The 20,784-nt window shown below is 40.1% G+C and overlaps 1 protein-coding gene across 1 annotated transcript in view; it reads left to right on the forward strand.

Moving 5' to 3' along the window:
- The window catches only part of UVRAG (UV radiation resistance associated), a 164,277-nt gene that overhangs the window by 106,121 nt on the left and 37,372 nt on the right, over positions 1 to 20,784 (forward strand). Inside the window, exon 13 of the mRNA XM_084646724.1 lies at positions 7,774 to 7,852. Within this exon, the coding sequence (XP_084502850.1) occupies positions 7,774 to 7,852 (79 nt within the window). The remainder of the gene's footprint in view (positions 1 to 7,773; positions 7,853 to 20,784) is intronic.

Genomic DNA, 20,784 nt, shown 5'->3' on the forward strand with positions numbered 1-20,784 from the left:
TCCCTAATCCAAAACTGTAAGCACCCCACCCACTTTACGCAAAAGTAAATTACCTGCAGAATACCAAACCTTCCCCCTAGCTGCTCCCCCAAAAATTGACTTCATAGCAGCCAACTTAAATAGTTGTGCCTTATAGCTTGCCATGAAGGTCAGTAGACTTGTGCTGTTTTTAAACTGAGGGGAAGAAACTTGTTCCAGAACTGGAGGGCCCCCCTCAAAGAGCACTTTGGAACCTGAGAGGGATCCAGTTCAGGTGCCTTTGATCTTGATCTGGCACAAGGAGAGAGGCGGTATCCCAAATAGTTTGAAGCCATTTAGGCCTTGTAGAGATCAAAAGTGCCGTATACCCAATCTGGACACCCGTAGGTAGATGGTGAAGAATATGGAACACCAGTGACTTCCTGCAACTCAGAAGCATCACTTAATAAGCAGGCTGCTGTATTCGGAGCTAGTTTAAATGCCCATATTATCCTGAACTGTAGTCCCCTGTGGAGCACATTGCACTAATCTATTCTTGAGGTGTAGCAGTATCACAGTAGTAAGGCCTGCATCAGGAAGAAACAATTGCAATGGCCAGCTGCAGATGGTAAAAAGTATTTCTGCACACTGCTGCTTTCTGATCATCCAACAGCAGCTGGAAATGTAACATAACCACCAAATCACGAAAGCTTTTTAGGTTTTGTGCTTATTCCCACAGACAGGAAAGGGTGCCTTAAGAACTAGAAAGTAAATATTCAAATATCTACCTTGGCTTAGCTAGGCTACTTCTGTTTCACTGATTACATCTTAACTATTCAACTGGAATTGAAGTGGCCGTATCAGCCTCTTTTAGCTTTCCAAGTTGTGATTTGTATTGCATATATTGAATTTCTCTACTTTGTATTTTGTAGAAGGGCTTTTAAACCTAAGTTGACAATGTAAGGTCTTGCCCTAAATTCTGAAAATGCCACTGTCAATTAAAAATATGGCTTACTATATAAAACTATCCTTTTAAACGGTTAGCATCTGACATAGTTAGCATGCAGCTGCATACCTAACGCTTACACTGCATTGTCAGATGTATTCATTTGACAAATGCTTGCTAAAAGTGAAGACTAATTTTTAAGAAATGGCTTCCTAAGATTTCACTTGGCAGAGTAGGTGTGGACCTAAAAATTATCAAACCAATGAAAATGGCAAGTATGTTGCTTTGTGAAGATTGGAAAGATTTTCAAATATTCTGTGCATGCTGTTTAAACTTTCAAGTTTGAAGCATTGTGCTATCCATGTTACAAGAGGTCTTCACAGTTAAAACTTAACAAAATATTATGTGGTGCTAATATAGCCAGGCACTTTTGCCAATTCTAATTTATGGAAGGGACAATCTTGTGGGTAAATAACAGTCTTGGGTGTTAGAACTAGGTCATTCCCAGCTCAGGTGACCTTGAACAAGTCACATGACCTCAGCCTGAGTTTCCCCATCTTTTAAAAGTAGGGATTCTTACCTTTGACATGAGTGTAGTGGAGCTGAACTCAGGTTGTTTCTACACTGCAGCTAAACACCTGTGGCCAGCCCATAACAGCTGACTCTGGCTTGTGGGGCTTGGGGTATGGGGCTGTTTCATTTCAGTGTAGACTTCACGGCTCATGCTGCAGCCCAGGCTCTAGGACCTTGTGAGGTGGGAGAGTCCTTGAGCCCAGGCTCCAGCCTGAGCCCAGACATCTACACTGCAATGAAATGGTCCCACAGCCTCAGCCCCGTGAGCCTGAGTCAACTGGCACGGGCCAGCCCTTGGTTTTTCACTGCAGTATAGACATACCCTCAGTGTTTAAATTGGAGACACTCAGTACTATTCAAGTATAAGTAGTATTTGCTAATGTTGGTATCTGTCTCCAATTCCCCTGCCTCTTCTAGATTGAAGGAGGGGGAAGGATTTCTTATCTCTTGGCTATCCCACAATCTGTCTTGCAAATAAATTAAAATGAAGAGGTATTGTTCCTGTTAAGTGTGTGTGTGTTTGGACTGCCATACCAAGGATACTCAGTCTCATTTTCAGTGTGTCTGACTTCTGTGAGAGTGAGAACTGAGACTATATAAACTTTTATTTCAAACTCAAATACATTCTAGTTGTTAGATCTGGGTCATAGAAAGTGTCTCTAGTCTGGTCTTTTGCCATGCTGTCATCTAAATTCAGGCCAAATAGTTTTAATTTGAACTCTGCTTTGATCCCCACAACTTAGTCATTTATTTCCTGTGTGGAGAAATAATTGTTGATACTTAGTAGTATTAAAAAGTGCATCTGTTTTGTATATTAATTTGAGTATAACACAATTTAGACTACTTTTTTTCCAGATAGTTGTTCCACCCAAAATTTAAAGTGTTTTCAGTGTGAGCACCACAGTATTGGCAGTTGACCGGCAAGGGCAGACTTGTCACGTGTGGTGCTACTTAAAATTACAGCAGTCCGACTTCCTGTCCCCTCCATCACCAGCACGCCACATGCTTGTCCGTGGTGATGCTAGAGCCGATATCACACTTATAGCCCAAATAAGGGGCTCTGATGGACCAGGAATAACACTACTGTGGGGGCAGCTGTTAGTGCAGTTGTAACTTAACAGAGGTGGAGAGTTCAATTCCCATCCAGGCAAACATGCTTTAAGATTTTAGGGATTTGTTTGCTACTATATTTAAGAAGTTAACTTCCTGTGAACCAAAACATTAAGCAATTAGAAGCATGGACTGTTGTAGTCTTGACTAACACACTCTTAAAAGAAACAGGGTGTCTGCCGTTTGTTTTAATTGTAATCAGCCCTGCTTCTTGATTCTGAAGTCTGTGGAATACTTTCTGAAATTAAACATAAAATCATAGAAATGCAGGGCTGGAAGAGACCTCAAAAGGTGATAGTCATTCCCCCATGCTGAGGCAGGACCAAGTATACCTAGGTCATCCACAACACCCCTTGGAAGTCTGTTCCAGAGCTTAACTACCTGCATAGTTTAAAAAGTGTTTTTCCTAATATCGAACATAAATCTCCTTTGCTGCAGATAAAGTCCATTACTTCTTGTCCTACCTTCAGTTGACATGAATAGTTGATCCCTGTCCTCTTTTTATAACAGCCCTTAACATAGGTGAAGACTATCATATCCCCTCTCCTGCCCCGTCATCTTTGCTCAAGACTAAACATGCCCGGTTTATCCTTTACTCATAAGTCACCTTTTCCTAAACTTTTTATTAGGGTTGTCGATTAATTGCATTTACCTCATGCAATTAACTCAAAAAAATTAAATTGCGATTAATCAGTTTTAATTGCACTGTTAAACAATAGAATACCAATTGAAATTTATTTATTTTTGGATGTTTTTGTACTTTTCAAATACACTGATTTCAATTACAACACAGAATACAGTGTACGCTGCTCACTTTATATTATTTTTATTACAAATATTTGCACTGTAAAAATGATGAAAAATACTTTCTTTTGTTTAATTCACTTCATACAAGTACCATAATGCAATCTCTTTATCTTGAAAGTGCAACTTACAAATGTAAATTTTTTTTGTTACATAACTGCACTCAAAAACAACAATGCAAAACTTTAGAGCCTACTTTTCGTTCAGCCAATCTCTAAGGCAGACAAGTTTGTATACATTTATGGGAGATAATGCTGCCCACTTCTTATTTCCAGTGTCACCAGAAATTGAGAACAGGCATTCTCATGGGACTTTAGTAGCTAGCATGGCAAGTTATCTATGTGCCAGATATGCTAAACATTCGTATTCCCCTTCATGCTTCGGCCACCATTCCCAAGGACATGCTTCTATGCTGATGATGCGTGTTAAAAAATAATGCATTAATTATATTTGTGACTGAACTACACAAGGGGAGAATTGTATGTCTCCGGCTTTATTGTACCTGCATTCTGCCATATATTTCGTGTTATAGTAGTCTCGGATGATGACTCGGCACATGTTGTTCATTTGAAGAACACTTTCACTGCAGATTTGACAAAGAAGGTACCAATGTGAGATTTCCAAAGATAGTTACAGCACTCAACCCAGGGTTTAAGAATCTGAAGTGCCTTCCAAAACTGAAAGGGACGGGGTGTGGAGCATGTTTTCAGATGCTTTAAAAGAGCAAAGCTCCAATGAGGAAACTACAGAACCCGAACCACCAAAAAAGAAAATCAACCTTCTGCTGGTGGCATTTGATTCAGATGATGAAAATGAACGTGTCGGTCAGCACTGCTTTGGATTGTTATCGAGCAGAACCCATCATAAGTATGGACACATGTCCCCTGGAATGGTGGTTGAAGCATGAAGGGACATATGAATCTTTAGCTCATCTGGCATGTAAATATCTTATGACGCTGGCTATGACAGTGCCATGCGAACACCTGTTCTCACTTTCAGGTGACGTGAACAAGAAGCGGGCAGCATTATCGCCTGCAAATATAAACAACCTTGTTCGAGGGATTGGCTAAACGAGAAATGGGACTAAGTGGACTTGTAGGCTCTAAAGTTTTACGTTTTATTTTTGAATGTAGTTATTTTTTGTACATAATTCTACATTTGTAAATTCAACTTTCAGTACTTGTATTGAACTGAAACATACTATTTCTCTGTTTTTTACAGTGCAAATATTTGTAATAAAAATAAATATAAAGTGAGGACTGTACACTTTGTATTCTGTAATAATTGAAATCAATATATTTGAAAATGTGTAAAACATCCAAAAAATATTTAAGTAAATGGTATTCTATTGTTTAACAGTGCAATTAATTGTGATTTTTTTTAATCTCTTGACAGCCCTGCTCTTTATCATTTTTGTTGCTCTCCAGTTTTATCCAAACCTGTCTGAAGTGTGATGCCTAAAACTGGACACACTAATCCAGTTTAGTCTCCACCAGTCCGAGTAGATCTGAACAATTATTGCCTGTATTTTATAACATTCCTGTTAATACACCCCAGAATATTAGCTTTTTCGTGACTGCATCACATTGCTGACTCATACTCAATTTGTGGTCCATTATACTCCTCAGATAGTTTTCTGCAGTACTACTACTGGTTAATCAGTTACTTTTTTATTATAATTTTTTTTGGTTATACCGATATCATGCAGAAGGATACATTTGAGCTATACAAATATAAACAAATTGACTTGGTCCCATCTCATAGTTTGGTAGCCCTGCTTTTGATGCCTGATGTGGGAACTAGGAAACACTGAGATCTCACCACACCAAAGAATGACTCTGGGTGGGCAACTCCAAATTTAACAGAGTCTAATCCTGTATAAAGACTCTTCTGTGTGAAATTAACATCACATTACTCCCAAAAAAAGATGATTTGAACATAAACCAGTACTGCATTCAGGTGTTAAAACAAGTTTTGACTAACAACCTTCTTGCTTCTAATGTGGCTATTGTATGATGCTTTTGCCTATAACATTGGAATTCTTTCCAGAGTGAGTACTCAGTCAATTTTCTAGGTTTTGCTTTCTATTTTAAAGATGCTAAATGCAAACAAGTAATCAGTCTGTAAAGAACAGAGATTAGGGAAGGCAGGTCTGGAAGGAAAACATGATTAATTGATAGGAAGAGCTTTAGTAAGCCCACAATGCTTAATGTTTCAGGCTTTAGAGATATTAGTCTCTGGGTGGATGGCAATTGAATTGATGAACAGACTTAACTGAAAACGTAATGAACTACAGACTAACTCTGGGCTGCATGGCAAATTGAGAGCATGAGCTTAGCAGCATTGCTTACTATGAGCTAGGAGTACAAATTCACTTCACATAGGCCACCAGACAGCCATCAATAGTCATTATTTGCAGCCACGTTACACTAAGAAGTGCTTAAAAACATAAGAGGACATGGTTCGTGCTGCATGTTTGACCAGGTTTAACAAATGAGTGTGACAGACAGAGGGAAGGGTAGAGGTAGGATTAGGTGAACAAAACTAAGATGACATAGAAATCAGGTAGCGCATTTTTCATTGGGTAGTGCCAAAATGTGCGTGCCACTTTACATAGGCTAAGACATTCCCTGACTTAGTTTAAAATTCAAGGAATTCAGTATTATAGTAATTACATGAGTATATAGGAAGAGATCTTATTAACTTCATGTTTCCCTAGCTCATTTCACTGATTTATGGATCTTGAATGTTAGCCAAATGTCAGAAGGAAAAAACTGGTAGGGAGAGAACTTTAAACTTAATGACTTTAAAGGGTTCATTACAAGAAATTGATTGTGCAGGAGAGAAACCTTTAAGTGCTTGATATTGTCTTTTTCCATGTCCCTTTAATTGAGGTTTCCATTTCTAACAGAAAATATATAGCTCTCATTTTCAGTGACTTAACGAAATACTATCATGTAATGAAGCATGCTTTGTGTTTTAACAGCAGTATTATTGTCAAGACTGAATGAGTTTTATACTGTTAATTGTAATTGTAGCCTTTATAATCTAAATTCTGCGACAGTTGAGTAGTGTAACTGTAGGTATTGAAATGAACTCATTTTGATTTGTATCTTGCACTTAGTATATTGAGTGGTAGGTTTTTTTTGCAGCATACATCTTCAGTTTGAAAGCACTTCTATTTTCCTATGCTGCAGACAGCTTGGATTTATAGATGTATTAAGCAAGGTGAGCTAGATATACTAGTTATGGTGGTCTTTATACTGCTCAACTTGAAGTGACCCATTAAGAGTTTGAAAGTATCATAAAATTTGGAGTTGATGTCTTAATATTTCATCTGCCCGTAATACTGACCTATTAACATTTAGCTCTAATGGCTCTTTAAAATTCTTTTTAAATGTTGCAAATAATAATAGTGGCTGTGCTGCAGTAAAGAAGTCCTTTGAAGTCAAAACAAAATAGATGTTTTGTAATCACATGTCTAGAATGTGTTGCAGATAGCTTATAAGATACTGAGTTTAAAGACAAAAACCTGTATATGGTAGTTTAGATAGATTCTAAAACTGACATGTTAACCACCGTGAGCTCAGCCTGTAAAAGTCCCAACTGGCAAGACACAATATGAGGAAGTCAAAATGAGGAACCTCAGGAAAGAGTGCAGTAGAAGATTAAATTGTGAAATTAATGGCTTAATCGTGAACAATCATTTAAATCTCTATTAAGAATTTGCATATCTGATAATACCGTACAGTAATAGTGAAGATTAAACTTGAATAAGCTTCAGTTACATTGGGGCTAAAATGATGGTCCTTATAACAAGCAGCAGCTGAGAACCAGCAACTATTCATGATGATTCTAATACAAAAGTATTCCTGCGTGCAATGTACTTTCCCATTACCTAAATCTCAGTATACATTTAGAGATCATATAGAATGTGCTTCCCTTATTACATACTGTACAACAGAAATAACCCCTTGAAATATGATAGTTGTGGGCTCTATATAGAGTCACTATTGCACTAGGTGTTCCAAAGCTGTACCCTCAAGGTCTTATTTAGAAGACATTTGCTCCCAGGGGGGACTTGAAAAAGGAGACAATAGAGACATTGCAGCCCAAGCCAAGGAAGGGTTTCCAGATATAGAATATCTCATGGAAGAAAGTGCATGAAGTGTAAGTGGGATTGGTGAGCAGTTGGTGTGCAAATTGTGCAGATTCATTGGGATTGGAAGTCTGCAGAAACAAGGCTATGGATTTACTTGCACTCAGAAGTGTTCTTGCTGGTATCTCAGCAAATGGTTCTGCTTAAATCAGGCTAATTTTAAAGGTAAAATATTGAATATGTACTTTCTAAATCTGACTTTCTTTTGACCCTTCCTCATCAGGTTTCCACTGTATCCAAAGGGAGGAGAGAGACTTCAGTTTGATTATGGAGTTTATCTTCTCAACAAAAATATAGCACAGGTTGGTAAATTTTGAGATTTGTTACAGAAAGACGTGGTAAATTCCTAGAGAGACATTCTACCATGTGATGTCTGCACAGTGGCCTGTATTAAATGAGTGCATCTCATTTTTGCCAAGCGTTTTTTGCATCTAACATGAGCTGCTGCAAGAGGCCCATCATGAGTTCGATGCAGCTGGACATAATGAGCATCCATGGACTCTGGCCCTTGAACTGTGCAAGACCCCACTTATATGGTGCTGTATATGGCCCTTAAATTGTATGCTAAACAAAAAACCCATTGATTTGATTATATTACACCTGTTTTGTATACTGACGATAGTGCAAAGCCCAAAAAAGGCTCACAAGTTAGAATCATAGAATATCAGGGTTGGAAGGGACCTCAGGAGGTCATCTAGTCCAACCCCCTGCTCAAAGCAGGACCAATCCCCAATTAAATGGTCCCAGCCAGGGCTTTGTCAAGCCTGACCTTAAAAACTTCTAAGGAAGGAGATTCTACCACCTCCCTAGGTAACGCATTCTAGTGTTTCACCACCCTCCTAGTGAAAAAGTTTTTCCTAATATCCAACCTAAACCTCCCCCACTGCAACTTGAGACCATTACTCTTTGTCCTGTCCTCTTCTACCACTGAGAATAGTCTAGAACCATCCTCTCTGGAACCACCTCTCAGGTAGTTGAAAGCAGCTATCAAATCCCCCCTCATTCTTCTCTTCTGCAGACTAAACAATCCCAGTTCCCTCAGCCTCTCCTCATAAGTCATGTGTTCCAGACCCCTAATCATTTTTGTTGCCCTTCGCTGGACTCTTTCCAATTTATCCACATCCTTCTTGTAGTGTGGGGCCCAAAACTGAACACAGTACTCCAGATGAGGCCTCACCAATGTTGAATAGAGGGGGACGATCACGTCCCTCGATCTGCTCGATATGCCCCTACTTATACATCCCAAAATGCCATTGGCCTTCTTGGCAACAAGGGCACACAGCTGACTCATATCCAGCTTCTCGTCCACTGTCACCTCTAGGTCCTTTTCCGCAGAACTGCTGCCTAGCCATTCGGTCCCTAGTCTGTAGCTGTGCATTGGGTTCTTCCGTCCTAAGTGCAGGACTCTGCACTTATCCTTATTGAACCTCATCAGATTTCTTTTGGCCCAATCCTCCAATTTGTCTAGGTCCCTCTGTATCCTATCCCTGCCCTCCAGCGTATCTACCACTCCTCCCAGTTTAGTATCATCCGCAAATTTGCTGAGAGTGCAATCCACACCATCCTCCAGATCATTTATGAAGATATTGAACAAAACCGGCCCCAGGACCGACCCCTGGGGCACTCCACTTGACACCGGCTGCCAACTAGACATGGAGCCATTGATCACTACCCGTTGAGCCCGACAATCTAGCCAACTTTCTACCCACCTTATAGTGCATTCATCCAGCCCATACTTCTTTAACTTGCTGACAAGAATACTGTGGGAGACTGTTGCTCACACTTCTAAACTTCATCCAGAGACACTCAGGTTTTTCTACAGTTTCGTACCGGAGCTCTGAGCAGTCATACTGCTCCCTTACATACAGTGGTACTCCCCCACCTTTTCTGCCCTGCCTGTCCTTCCTGAACAGTTTATAACCATCCATGACAGTACTTCAGTCATGTGAGTTATCCCACCAAGTCTCTGTTATTCCAATCAGGTCATAATTCCTTGACATCACCAGGACCTCCAGTTCTCCCTGCTTGTTTCCAAGGCTTTGTGCATTCGTATATAAGCACTTGAGAGAACCTGCTGATCGCCCCTCATTCTCAGTATGAGGCAGGAGCCCTCCCCTCACAGACATTCCTGCCTGTGCTTCCTCCCGGTATCCCGCTTTCCCACTTACCTCAGGGCTTTGATCTCCTTCCCCCGGTGAACCTAGTTTAAAGCCCTCCTCACTAGGTTAGCCAGCCTGCTCGCAAAGATGCTCTTCCCTCTCTTCGTAAGGTGGAGCCCGTCTCTGCCCAGCAGTCCTCCTTCATGGAACACCATCCCATGGTCAAAGAATCCAAAGCCTTCTTTCCGACACCACCTGCATAGCCATTCGTTGACTTCCACGATTCGACGGTCCCTACCCAGGCCTTTTCCTTCCACGGGTAGGATGGACGAGAACACCACTTGTGCCTCAAACTCCTTTTATCCTTCTTCCCAGAGCCACGTAGTCTGCAGTGATCCGCTCAAGGTCATTCTTGGCAGTATCATTGGTGCCCATGTGGAGAAGCAGGAAGGGGTAGCGATCCGAGGGCTTGATGAGTCTTGGCAGTCTCTCCGTCACATCGCGAATCTTAGCCCCCGGCAAGCAGCAGACTTCTCGGTTTTCCCGGTCAGGGCGGCAGATAGATGACTCAGTTCCTCGGAGGAGAGAGTCCCCGACCACCACCACCCGCCTCCTTCTCTTGGGAGTGGTGGTCGTGGAACCCCCCCATCTCAGGACAGTGCATCTCATGCCTTCCAACCAGTGGAGTCTCCTTCTGCTTTCTCCCCACAGACATATCATCTGGTCCACTCTCTGCAACGATACCTGTGGAGAGAACATGAAAGCGGTTAGTTACCTGTGTCCGCGTTGCTGGAACCCGGACATTCCCCCTTCTTCTCCTGGAGGTCACATGTTGCCAAGCTTCTTCACTGGCCTCTTGGCTCCGCTGTGCAATCTGCTCTAAATCTTTAGAGCTTTGTGCCCATAGAAGCATATCCTGACTTTTGTCCAGAAAATCCTCCGTTTCTCGTATGCAACGAGAAGTTCTGTTTTTTCAAATCATGCAGCCTTTAACTGAACACTGTACTTTTGATGTGGTCCTACAAAAACTGTAAAAATGTTTACATTATTAGTCTGAGAAGAGACCATATGTGCTCCAGAAGATCTATTTACCTTATTCCTATCCTTAACTTTATTTTTCACTCTTGAGCTTTTCCCGCAGTACAACCCTAACCAGTTTTCTCTCTCCCCGCTTCTTGATTGTGTTTTATCCTAATCTGTGTTAATATTTGTTGCTAATACCTATGCTTATCTGTTAAATAATTTAAACTCATTAAGAAGTCATGTCCTTGTACTGGTTTCTTACCCTTAGCAAAAAAAACAATGTAAATTTTATTTAATATATTTTGCTTCCTAAATAACCCGTATAAGTTTTGATTTATGAAAGTACTATTGTCGTACCTGCACTTAAATGAAGAAGTTTGTGGTCCACTAAAATAGTAGTCCTGTTCAGTCTTCCAATACTCCCAATGACTCTTCTTCATAAATCTCTGTGAATGTGAATGGAGGTCTCATTTTAAAGTGTTCCCTGTTCCTAGAGTTACAGGTCTCTTCTGTTGAGGTTGATGAAATAACTGGTGTGTGAAACAGCTAAAGAAAAGTCAGTGAAGACATAACTTGGCTGTGTGTCTGTATATGCAATAGAACTTTTCATTATAAGAGCAGGTAGACCCAATATTGCTGTTCTTATTCAGCATGACAGTTCCCATTGTACTTGGAAGAAAATGAGCCAAATAACTAGAACCTGTGATCATGCAGTAGTTACTGAAATAACAAACTTTATTTATATTGGACCATCAAATACAAATTAATTGAATATCAACCAAGGGGACATTACCCATTATAGTTTATACGTTGACAAATACTTGTTTAAACACAAATTTCTTTGGTAATTGATAAAAGTGGGAAGAGTGAGTAGAAGCATGTGTAAAGTGGGTAGAAGTGTTTGCACACTGCCACCTGTGGATCAACATGTTGAACCAAGCAATGACTTATAATCTATAGTAGTTAGCAAAGAAAGCAAGTGAATGAGGCCTGTGGTTTAGCTTAGCACAAAATTGTAAAGAGGGTGATGTTTGGTGGTGGTCATGTTCTCCAAAATTTCCTTTTTCAGTGTTAAATTATTAATGTAAAGCTGATCACGTAAAGGAAATTAGATTATGTATCCAAACAAAAATCTTGTTTAACTTGTAATGACTTACGTTTCTCCTTGGGCTTTTGACCCTCTTTCAATCCTTGATGTAATGGTTACTGTAATGTAAAAGTTCACAATGAATGAGATCATAGGAAATGAATGTGCCCATGTCTTGGAATCCAGTAAAATAACTTCATGATACTGAGGAGTTTAAAAAGTACTAAGGCATCAACTTTGAAGTTATAACTTAAGCAAAACTGTGGGATAACAATAAAAAAATAGCTTCAGTTAAATTCTGTGCATTTGGGGTTTTTTGGCATTTTTTTAAGCTGGTAACTGCACTATCTAATTGCTTTTTTAAATTTATGCTGTGAAAAATAATCATGGCGTATGAGACACCTCCGTGAGGCCCCTGACTCTGTACTTCATCACTCTTTTTATAAGAAATCTGCTAAGCAGCAAGGTTTATAGGAATACTTCACTTACATAAGTGGCCTTTCCCCCCCCCCCAATCTTTCATTCACAATTGTTTCCCATGTCCTTATTAGAATACCAAATAAATTCAAACTGTGAACACTAATATAGGCTACCTCTCTGGAGGGGTATTGTGTTTACTTTCGTGGAAGATTTCACTAGTGTCTAAGTCTGTGGGTCCAAGAGGAAATGCAATTTTTGGCTCATCTAAATGATTAAGTATACAGTGTGTTGTGCATGCATGCAAACACACTCTTATTTCCCATAACTTTCTTTACTTAATACCTATGGGCAGTCTCCACTAAACCAAATTGCAGTGAAAGCAAAATCCAGTATTAAATATCGGCTTTTCTCAATTTCAGTTTTAAGAATTATAGAACCATAGTTCTGTTACTATCTGGGAAACGGTTGCAGATCACTGAAATTTACAAATTAGAGATTAAGCAAACAATCGAGGGTGGTGCGTCACGATCAGCTTTGTTCAGTTACTTTGACAATTGTGGTTTTAATTTGCTGACTTATCATAATGGATCAGAAAATGTACTTTTAATTATTTTTACAAAATGCAAATGCCTAGTAATATGAGACTTCCGCAGTGCTCTAGCGTTAAAGATTGAAAGATGGGGAAGAAAAATCAATTATGTTTGTGGATTATAGTCAGTAGGTTCGTGTAGTTTTGCTGTTCTTGGAAGATAAAGCCAAACTTTCCCCCTTCTATGCAGAGTACTTTTTCCCCCAAAAAAATTTTTATTGCTGCTACAAGTGAATAGTAAAATCATAACCTCTTAGGTAAAAAGGATACCAAGAAAAACAGTTTAAAAGGTTATTGGTCACTTAAGCTGCATCCACATAGACTGTACAAAAGCAGTGAAATAAAATTGTAAAGCACACATTGAAGGGTTGAACAAAATTTGAAGCAAGTCAAACAAAGCAAAAGGCATCTCAGTTCGTCCAAATATACCAGTAAGGATATTGTAGGTTGGTTTCTCAGTCAGATCAATTTTATACATTGATCTCCCCTGACATTCAGATGGACCATGAACTGAATTCTAAATGGGAGGAGGAGATACAGAAACCACCAGCCACAGTTGTCCCCAATTCGACCCCTGACAATCTCAGTGAAGAGACCAGTTATTGAACTATCTCTTGGCCTCTATTTGTTACATACCAGGTGAGGCAATATGGGGAAATTTGCAGTATCTATTTCCCTTTCTGTACACTTCAAAAACATCAGTTTCTAGAGCTCACAGCTGGGCACCTTTCACAGGCTATCAGTGCATTCTAAAGAAAACAAAGAATCTAAGCTTCATTGTTAGAGAAACTGAATTAGGTCAATTACAGCAGTGAACTGTTCTGTGAGTAAAACAGTATCAAAGGTGGCTGCTTTGATTGTTGTATGCTGTATGCATTACTGTCCTTTCAGAGTTCTGATGGAACGCTTTTGGGTGGTTGTTGCAGGTCAGCGGTCAGAACGCCAGCAGCTCAGCATGAGGCACCCTGCGCTAGGCTAGTACCTCGCTCTGTGGCTCAATGGAGGGCTTTAGTCTCCAGGGCTGTCAATCAAGTGCCTGTTTTATGAGCTCTAAATTCACAACTAAATTGCAGATCAAAAACCTGCACTTCAAGGTGGCTTTCAGAGAGATTCATAGTAGTCAGATCCAGTGGATATGGGGAGGTAGGGCTGTCACCTTAAGATCCAAGCTAACAAGTTTTTTTTTTTATAAAGAGGGGAAATGGTTTTATGTACATGTAGTTTATTCAGTGTTCAAGGAACTGCCACAGAAATGGAGGCAATCCTTGATTTGTTTCCACAACTCTTCATTCAGCTCTTGTCTTTCTGGTTATGTCCTTTCTAAAAGCATACCAGGGATGGGTTTTCATGGTGGGTTTTTTTTACTCAAACTTGTATTTTTCTCAGAACAGACTTGAAGATCTCTCTGTAGCTTGAAAACTTTTTACCAGCAGAAGTTGGTCCAATAAAAGATATTACCTCACTCACCTTGTCTCTCTTTAATAAAATATAGGCAGGCAACATGCTAGTGAGCAAATAATCAGAAGTTTTATAATTTCCCCACAAAAGATATAAACACAGAGGATTGTTTATATAGCAACAGGCGTAATTTCACTGATTCCCCAAGGTTGTTTATATAGCAGCAGGCGTTATAACACCACTTTCTATTTTGATTATTGCGTTGCTTAGTCATCCAAATCGTGACCAACACTCTTTCATACTAAGAAAAGAGAACCAGGATCTTGTAAAACACCTAACTCTGCCATTTTTATTTTTTTTATTTTATTTTTTTTGGTATCCCAGTATTTATTATATCAGAAACCCTTATAAATGGCTGGCTTCTTACCAACTCTGTAGAATTCATTCAGAGAACATTTTCTGCCTCTCTTTCTCAGCTTTCACATTTTTAAATTTGTGGAACATGTTTATTTTCTCCAATTCATGTGTACCAACAAGAGATTCAGATGATCATTTATCTGAACATACTTGAGAACTACAATTGAGCTATGCAGTTGCAATTGCTGGTATAAGTCTATTAATACTTACATTAACATGCCCAGAGAATGAACAACGCTCTTTAAAATCGAGATAAATACTGTTATAGGAGAAAGTGCTGCATATGTTAATTGTTAAACTTTAACTCTGACATTTGTTTAGTATCTAAAAATGTCTACTCTTCTTACAGATTAGGGAAAAAAGTTGCAAGTTTTCAGTCTAAATTATGGCTTTAAGAAATTTAAGCCATGTGGTAATGTGAATCTAGCTGTCCTGTCTGTGTTTGGAAAAATGTTTCTACACATCCTAGAATAAAGAGAACAAATTAGTATACTGCAGGGGGACCTAAAACAATAAATAAATTTTGAAGAAACAACAAACAGATAAATACAGAGTGGCAGCAATCAACTGAACTCTCTGCTAAGTATGTACTAACCCAGCCACGACATACTTCTTGCTGAACTTAATTAATGTTTTCTATAATATCCTATTAATCATCCCAGTGTTTACCATTCTGATGTTCTATGTTGAAGCTGTCTCAGCTTCCTGTGCACTTAAATTGTCATTCATTCTGTGTACCCGTTTTTCAAAAGTGGCAGTGTCCTCCGTATAATACAAGCTATTCTTTCAAGTGTGACAACAACATATTTCCCAGAAGTACAGAGGACCGTTCAAAAATCTAATTCTTCTAGCCAGCCAGTCTTGGAATCCACAGAAGGTCTCCATAAAGAAACAGAAATGCCAAGATTGAGTCTTTACGTAAGCTAATACAAAGTAAAGTAAATTCAGAATATAAAAGAGGAAAACGATGTAATATGTAGTGGATAATTATAGAAGTGTAAGCCTGCAATGAGTCACATTTACTGTCTTGCTGTTGTACTCGGGTAAACCATTTACCCATCAGAGTTCTAAAGAGTTGTCAGCCGGGTAAGATAATTGCAATTATAAAAGCTTTGTATAAAGACCCCTTCAGTGCCATAAGAATTGGTGGAAAATTTAAGTGACTGGTCAGGTCAGTTTGGTGTAAGACAAGGGACATGGAATCATCATTGCTTTTCATCGTGTTCTTAAACTGGACATTAAAAATATTAGGCAAGTTGGAGAGCATGGCTTTGCTTATGTAGATAACATAGTACAACTGGTAGATATGGCTGAATTAATGATACTCTTTGCTACCTTAGAAAATTGGTGTGGCCAACTTGGACGGATAGTGAAATGCCAAGAAGATGAAGTGGTTGCATCCTGGAAAAGGGACAACAGATAATGTTGAAATGCAGCAGCAGTGTAGAACAAGTAGAATCTGTTGTATACTTTGGAATCTTGATCCGTGTTAATGGTGCCATCAAAGCAAGTTTAAAAGGAGATGTGCCTTAGCCACAAGAGCTGCACAGAAATTGACAAAATTGTGGACTGATTAAAAACATTGTTTGATACCAAAATGAAAATTAATCACACTAGTGTTCCAACAGTCTTACTCAGTAGTCTGGAAGTAGCTGCACTAAAAGGAACAGACATCCGAAAGCTAGAGACAGTATAAATGAGCTCTTCAAAAGATGGAAGGTGTAAAATGGAATGATTTTAAGACTAAGGAGAATGCGATGTGAAATTAGGGTACTATTGCAAACGTTATGACGGTGGGGACACTGCAGAAGACAAGCACGATAAAGTGCAAGAGAAGATGCAAACACAACCAAGGTCATTTGTACCCAAATGGCAGAACATTGTATGCAGGGACATGACCAGACTGGGCTTAATGGAGGAACAAGCCATGGACAGGAACAAAATGGTGATGCAATATTGCTCCTTCTGTCTGCAAAGATGCTCTGGGATGAAAATATTTTGTAAAGTTAGACTATCTTGTTTAGTAGTCTGTTTTTTCCCCTGAGACTTCAATTTGCCCTGTACTGATTTTCTGCCTATACAACTAATGTATTTTTTCCTTATTTCCTCAAGATTGTTTTGTTGGAACTCTGTCATCTAGTGCTGAGATGTTTAAACATCACTGGGTCAAAAACAACTGATGCAATTTGAGGAAGTGAAGAGAAAGCAAAATAATTAGAAAATAAAATGGCAAAAACCTCTAATTTTCATAAATTTACAATTTATACTTGTTAACCAGAGTTAGTTACTTGCCAGAGTTAGATACTTTGGAATACTCTGGAATTGAAAGGTTCTGTACAAATCCCAGTTCTCTTCTAAATGTACTTTCTTGGTTCAGGGAATGACTCTGCTGGTACCTTAAAGAGTTAATATATATTTTAGTAGTTAAAAACCATGTGGGGGGAGGTATGATTGGTGGATTGGGCATTGAATTGGAATGAGTTCTGCCACTGACCTACTGTGTGACCTTGGGCAAGTAAATTAATCTCCTTGCCTGTTCCCCTATCACCCTTTGTTTTGTCTATTTAGATGATTTGTTTGCATTGCAGTATTATCTAGGCAACCCAGTCATAGACCAGGGCCCATTGTGCTACCCGTTGCATAAACAGAACAAAGACGGTCCTTGCTCCAGAGAGTTTACAATCTAAATATAAGGCAACAGATTGGCCTAAGGGACAGGGAAGTACAAGGAAACAATGGGACAGTATTGATCACCATGACATGTAGTGGTCTCAGTAACTACCTGTTCTGTGTTTTGTTTAGGGCCTCATTGTAAAGGGGAGTTTTAAGGAGGGATTTGACAGATAGTGGAAGGGGCTGTTTCACTGTGTACACGTAGTACCTAGCACAGTGGGCCCCCATCTTGGCTAGGGTTATAGTTGTTTATAAATTTTAAGTGGTAGAATTTAGGAGATGGAGACTTCACAATTCAGTAATGCTCTTTCATTATCAGTGGGACATTTTGCTGCAGTGGTCTCCAAATTGTGGGGCACGCCCCCCCACCCCCAGGAGGTCACAGTGGGGACAAATTTACCTCGCATCCTAAAACAAATGGCCAGTTTCTACTCATTCTTGTCCAAATATAACGGGAAGAGGGAAACCCTGTTGGAATGGGCAACTTTTGGTGGTAGCAATGAAATCTTTGATAGCTGGAAGTTCAATACAGCTGTCAGGACTGCACAAATTCACTCATCCCTACTGTTACTTCTGTCTCTTTCCTTCCTTCGCTTCACCCATGCCTCACACTTCATTGTGCCCCTTCCTGCATGCTCCTGCTCTATCTTTTTGCCTTCCTTGATGCTTTCTTTGGACCTACCAGTCACTATCTCCATATGTATCTCTCTTTAAAACTCCAGTGGCATAGCCTGCTTGTATTACAGGGTCTCAATAACTTACTTTCTGAAAGCATTTAACCTCTATTTGGGTTTTTTCAAATGGCAGTGCTGTGTTGTTTTTATTTTCACTGAGGTTTTTACATTGGGATTTTATTTTTCAGTATTTGAGGCTGGGTTATGGCATGTTGTAAGGAAGAACCTCATTAAATTGCCTTAATAAAGGGAAGACCAAGTTGGGAAATAGGACTAAATATGTAGTGACATAACTAATGGCTTTACTACTTCAGCTGAAGGGGTGAGAATTTAATAACAGCAAAAAAAAAAATTCAAATAATTGAAGAGCCTTTTTTTCTGATGATCCCTGTGACTAGCTGTAGTCTTGTTTTATGTTCATGTAATTATCATCTAGTACTAGTTGCAACATTTAAAGCACTTTTCTGTGTAATTGCCTAAAGATGTCCATACAGAAATAGATCATGTAGTTTTCCATGGGGAATAGAAAACAGCCCTTTGATACAATAAGACATACCTAAAAACTGTCCTGGATTTAATCTGACAGATCTCCCAAAATTTGGGAGGTGGGGAAGGATTTTATTTTGCTGCTGACCCTTTGGTTGGATTGGATCCACGCCCCATTCAGTCTTAAACCCATTGCATGTACAAAAACCCTTCTATGCACTCTTAATTTCTTCTGTTAAACTGTACCATAACAGAAGTTGGTACTACAATAAAGAATATCAAGAGCAAGCAGTAGTGTCTCTATGGAAATGGCTTAGCAAGTATCTTCATCTGGAACTCTCTGCTATGGTGTAGTTGTGTTTCTGTGGATCAGGTTCAATACCAAAGATCCATTTCGTCTTGGTCTGAAGTGCAGCAAAGCAATCGCGTATTAATTGTATTGCTATTTTTCTTTGTGCGTTGCATAGCAACAAAGAATACTTCTGGGTCAATGTAGTCAGTATGGTTTATGACATAGGACACTTCTGTCCATTTCAGCTTGCTACACCATTCACAAGTACTTAGTCAAATAAGTATGGTAGTGGTGTTTAATTTAGAATTAAAGAGTTTAGAGCAGGGGTGGGCAAACTTTTTGGCCTGAGGGCCACATCTGTGTACAGAAATTGTACGGCAGGCCACGAATGCTCATGAGATTGGCGATTGGGGTGCAGGAGGGGGTGAGCGCTCTGTGGTGGGGCCAAAAATGAGTTCAGGGTGTGGCAGGAGGCTTCAGACTGGGTCAGGGGATTGGGGTGCGGGGGGTGGGGTGAGGGTTCCGGCTGGGGGTGCAGGCTCTGGATTGGGGCTGTGGATGAGGGGTTTGCGGTGCAGGAGGGTGCTCCGGGCTGGGACCAAGGGGTTTGGAGTACAGATCAGGGCTGGGGCAGGGGGTTAGGGCATGGGTGAGTGGGGTTCAGAGGTGCAGGCTCCCGGCAGCAATTACTGGAAGCAGTGGCATGTCCCCCCTCTGGCTCCTACGTGGAGGCACGGTGCCGACTGGCTCTGCGTGCCACCCCATCCACAGCCACCGTCCCTGCAGCTCCCATTGGCCACGGTTCCCAGCCAGTGATCACTTGGGGGGGGGGGCGTCACTTGGGGTGGGGGCTGTGTGCGGAGCCGCCTTGTCCTGGCTGCCCTTACCCATAGGAGCCGGAGGGAGAACATTCTGCTACTTCTGGCATGTGCACGGAAAGGCCCGGACCCCGCTCGCCGGCTGGAGCGCGGAGCGGGGCAAGCCCCTGGTGGTAGCTCAAAGTCTGGCTTAAAAGGTCCAACAGGCCAGATGTGGCCCATGGGCCATAGTTTGTCCACCCATGGTTTAGAGGGAATTGATCAAGCTTCAGGAAAGATTAGTGGTCTTTTTGTTTGTTTACCAAATGAACACCCTTAAATTTATACTTCGGCTGAGAAGATTTTAAGTTCAAAGCTAAGAGTCAGCAAATACCATAAGAGAGGAAGATCAGCGGGTGGAATTCATCCCATTGCAAAAAGCACTTAAATAGGAATTAAGGGTCTAGGCCCCTCGTACTGGTCCTGTACACTGTAGTAAATCTGACCCCAGAAACAGGCAGTCATCAGCCTCACTGCTTGCATACCTGTGAATATTTAAGATTAAAATGAAAACAAAATCTTCAGGATTCAAGGGCCGTAAAGACCTGCCAACACCTCACAAAACCTTAGATGGCTTAGATCCTGATTATTTGGGAGAGACCAAGAAACTAAGGACTGTTCTACTCGAGAAACTTGGTGGTTTAGTAAATTCATAAAAATAATCAGATCCCTAAGTGACATTAATGTACTGGCAAATTTTCTACTGTAGATGTAGTTATATTGGCAAAAATGTGTTGGTATTGCTTACTTTGTTTGGGGAACTGGTCTAAGCTATGCCAACAAAAGTAGTTTGCTGGTATAGCTGTGCTGGCAAACCTTTTCTAGTATAGACAAGGCCTAAGGCACTTGGATTTCTAGATTTAAACATTTCAGTGTTACTAATGGTGAGTCCTTTAGTAGCAAGTTCTCTTCCCCTGCTGGTCAGGCAAAGCCCTAATTTACTGACATAGCAGGTATAGTAGAAAGCTCATTTCTTTACAAAAACATGGGGCATTCACAAGCGTGTATTTTTAATCGGTCACTTTGATTCTTGATTTTGTTAGGAAAATGCTAAGAGTAAAAATTTTGGTATAAGATCTCCAGGACCCTGGAAAACTAAATACTGATTGACATGTTATACTTTTGCATTTCTTTTTATTGCTTCGATAAATTGCATGAAAATGTACCCTACTTCTGTGGATTTTATCATCACTTTCCTTGCTCTCTGCTTGAAGTTTGA

This window comes from Lepidochelys olivacea (genome assembly GCF_965140295.1).
Source record: "Lepidochelys olivacea isolate rLepOli2 genome assembly, chromosome: 1".
Taxonomy (NCBI): domain Eukaryota; kingdom Metazoa; phylum Chordata; order Testudines; family Cheloniidae; genus Lepidochelys; species Lepidochelys olivacea.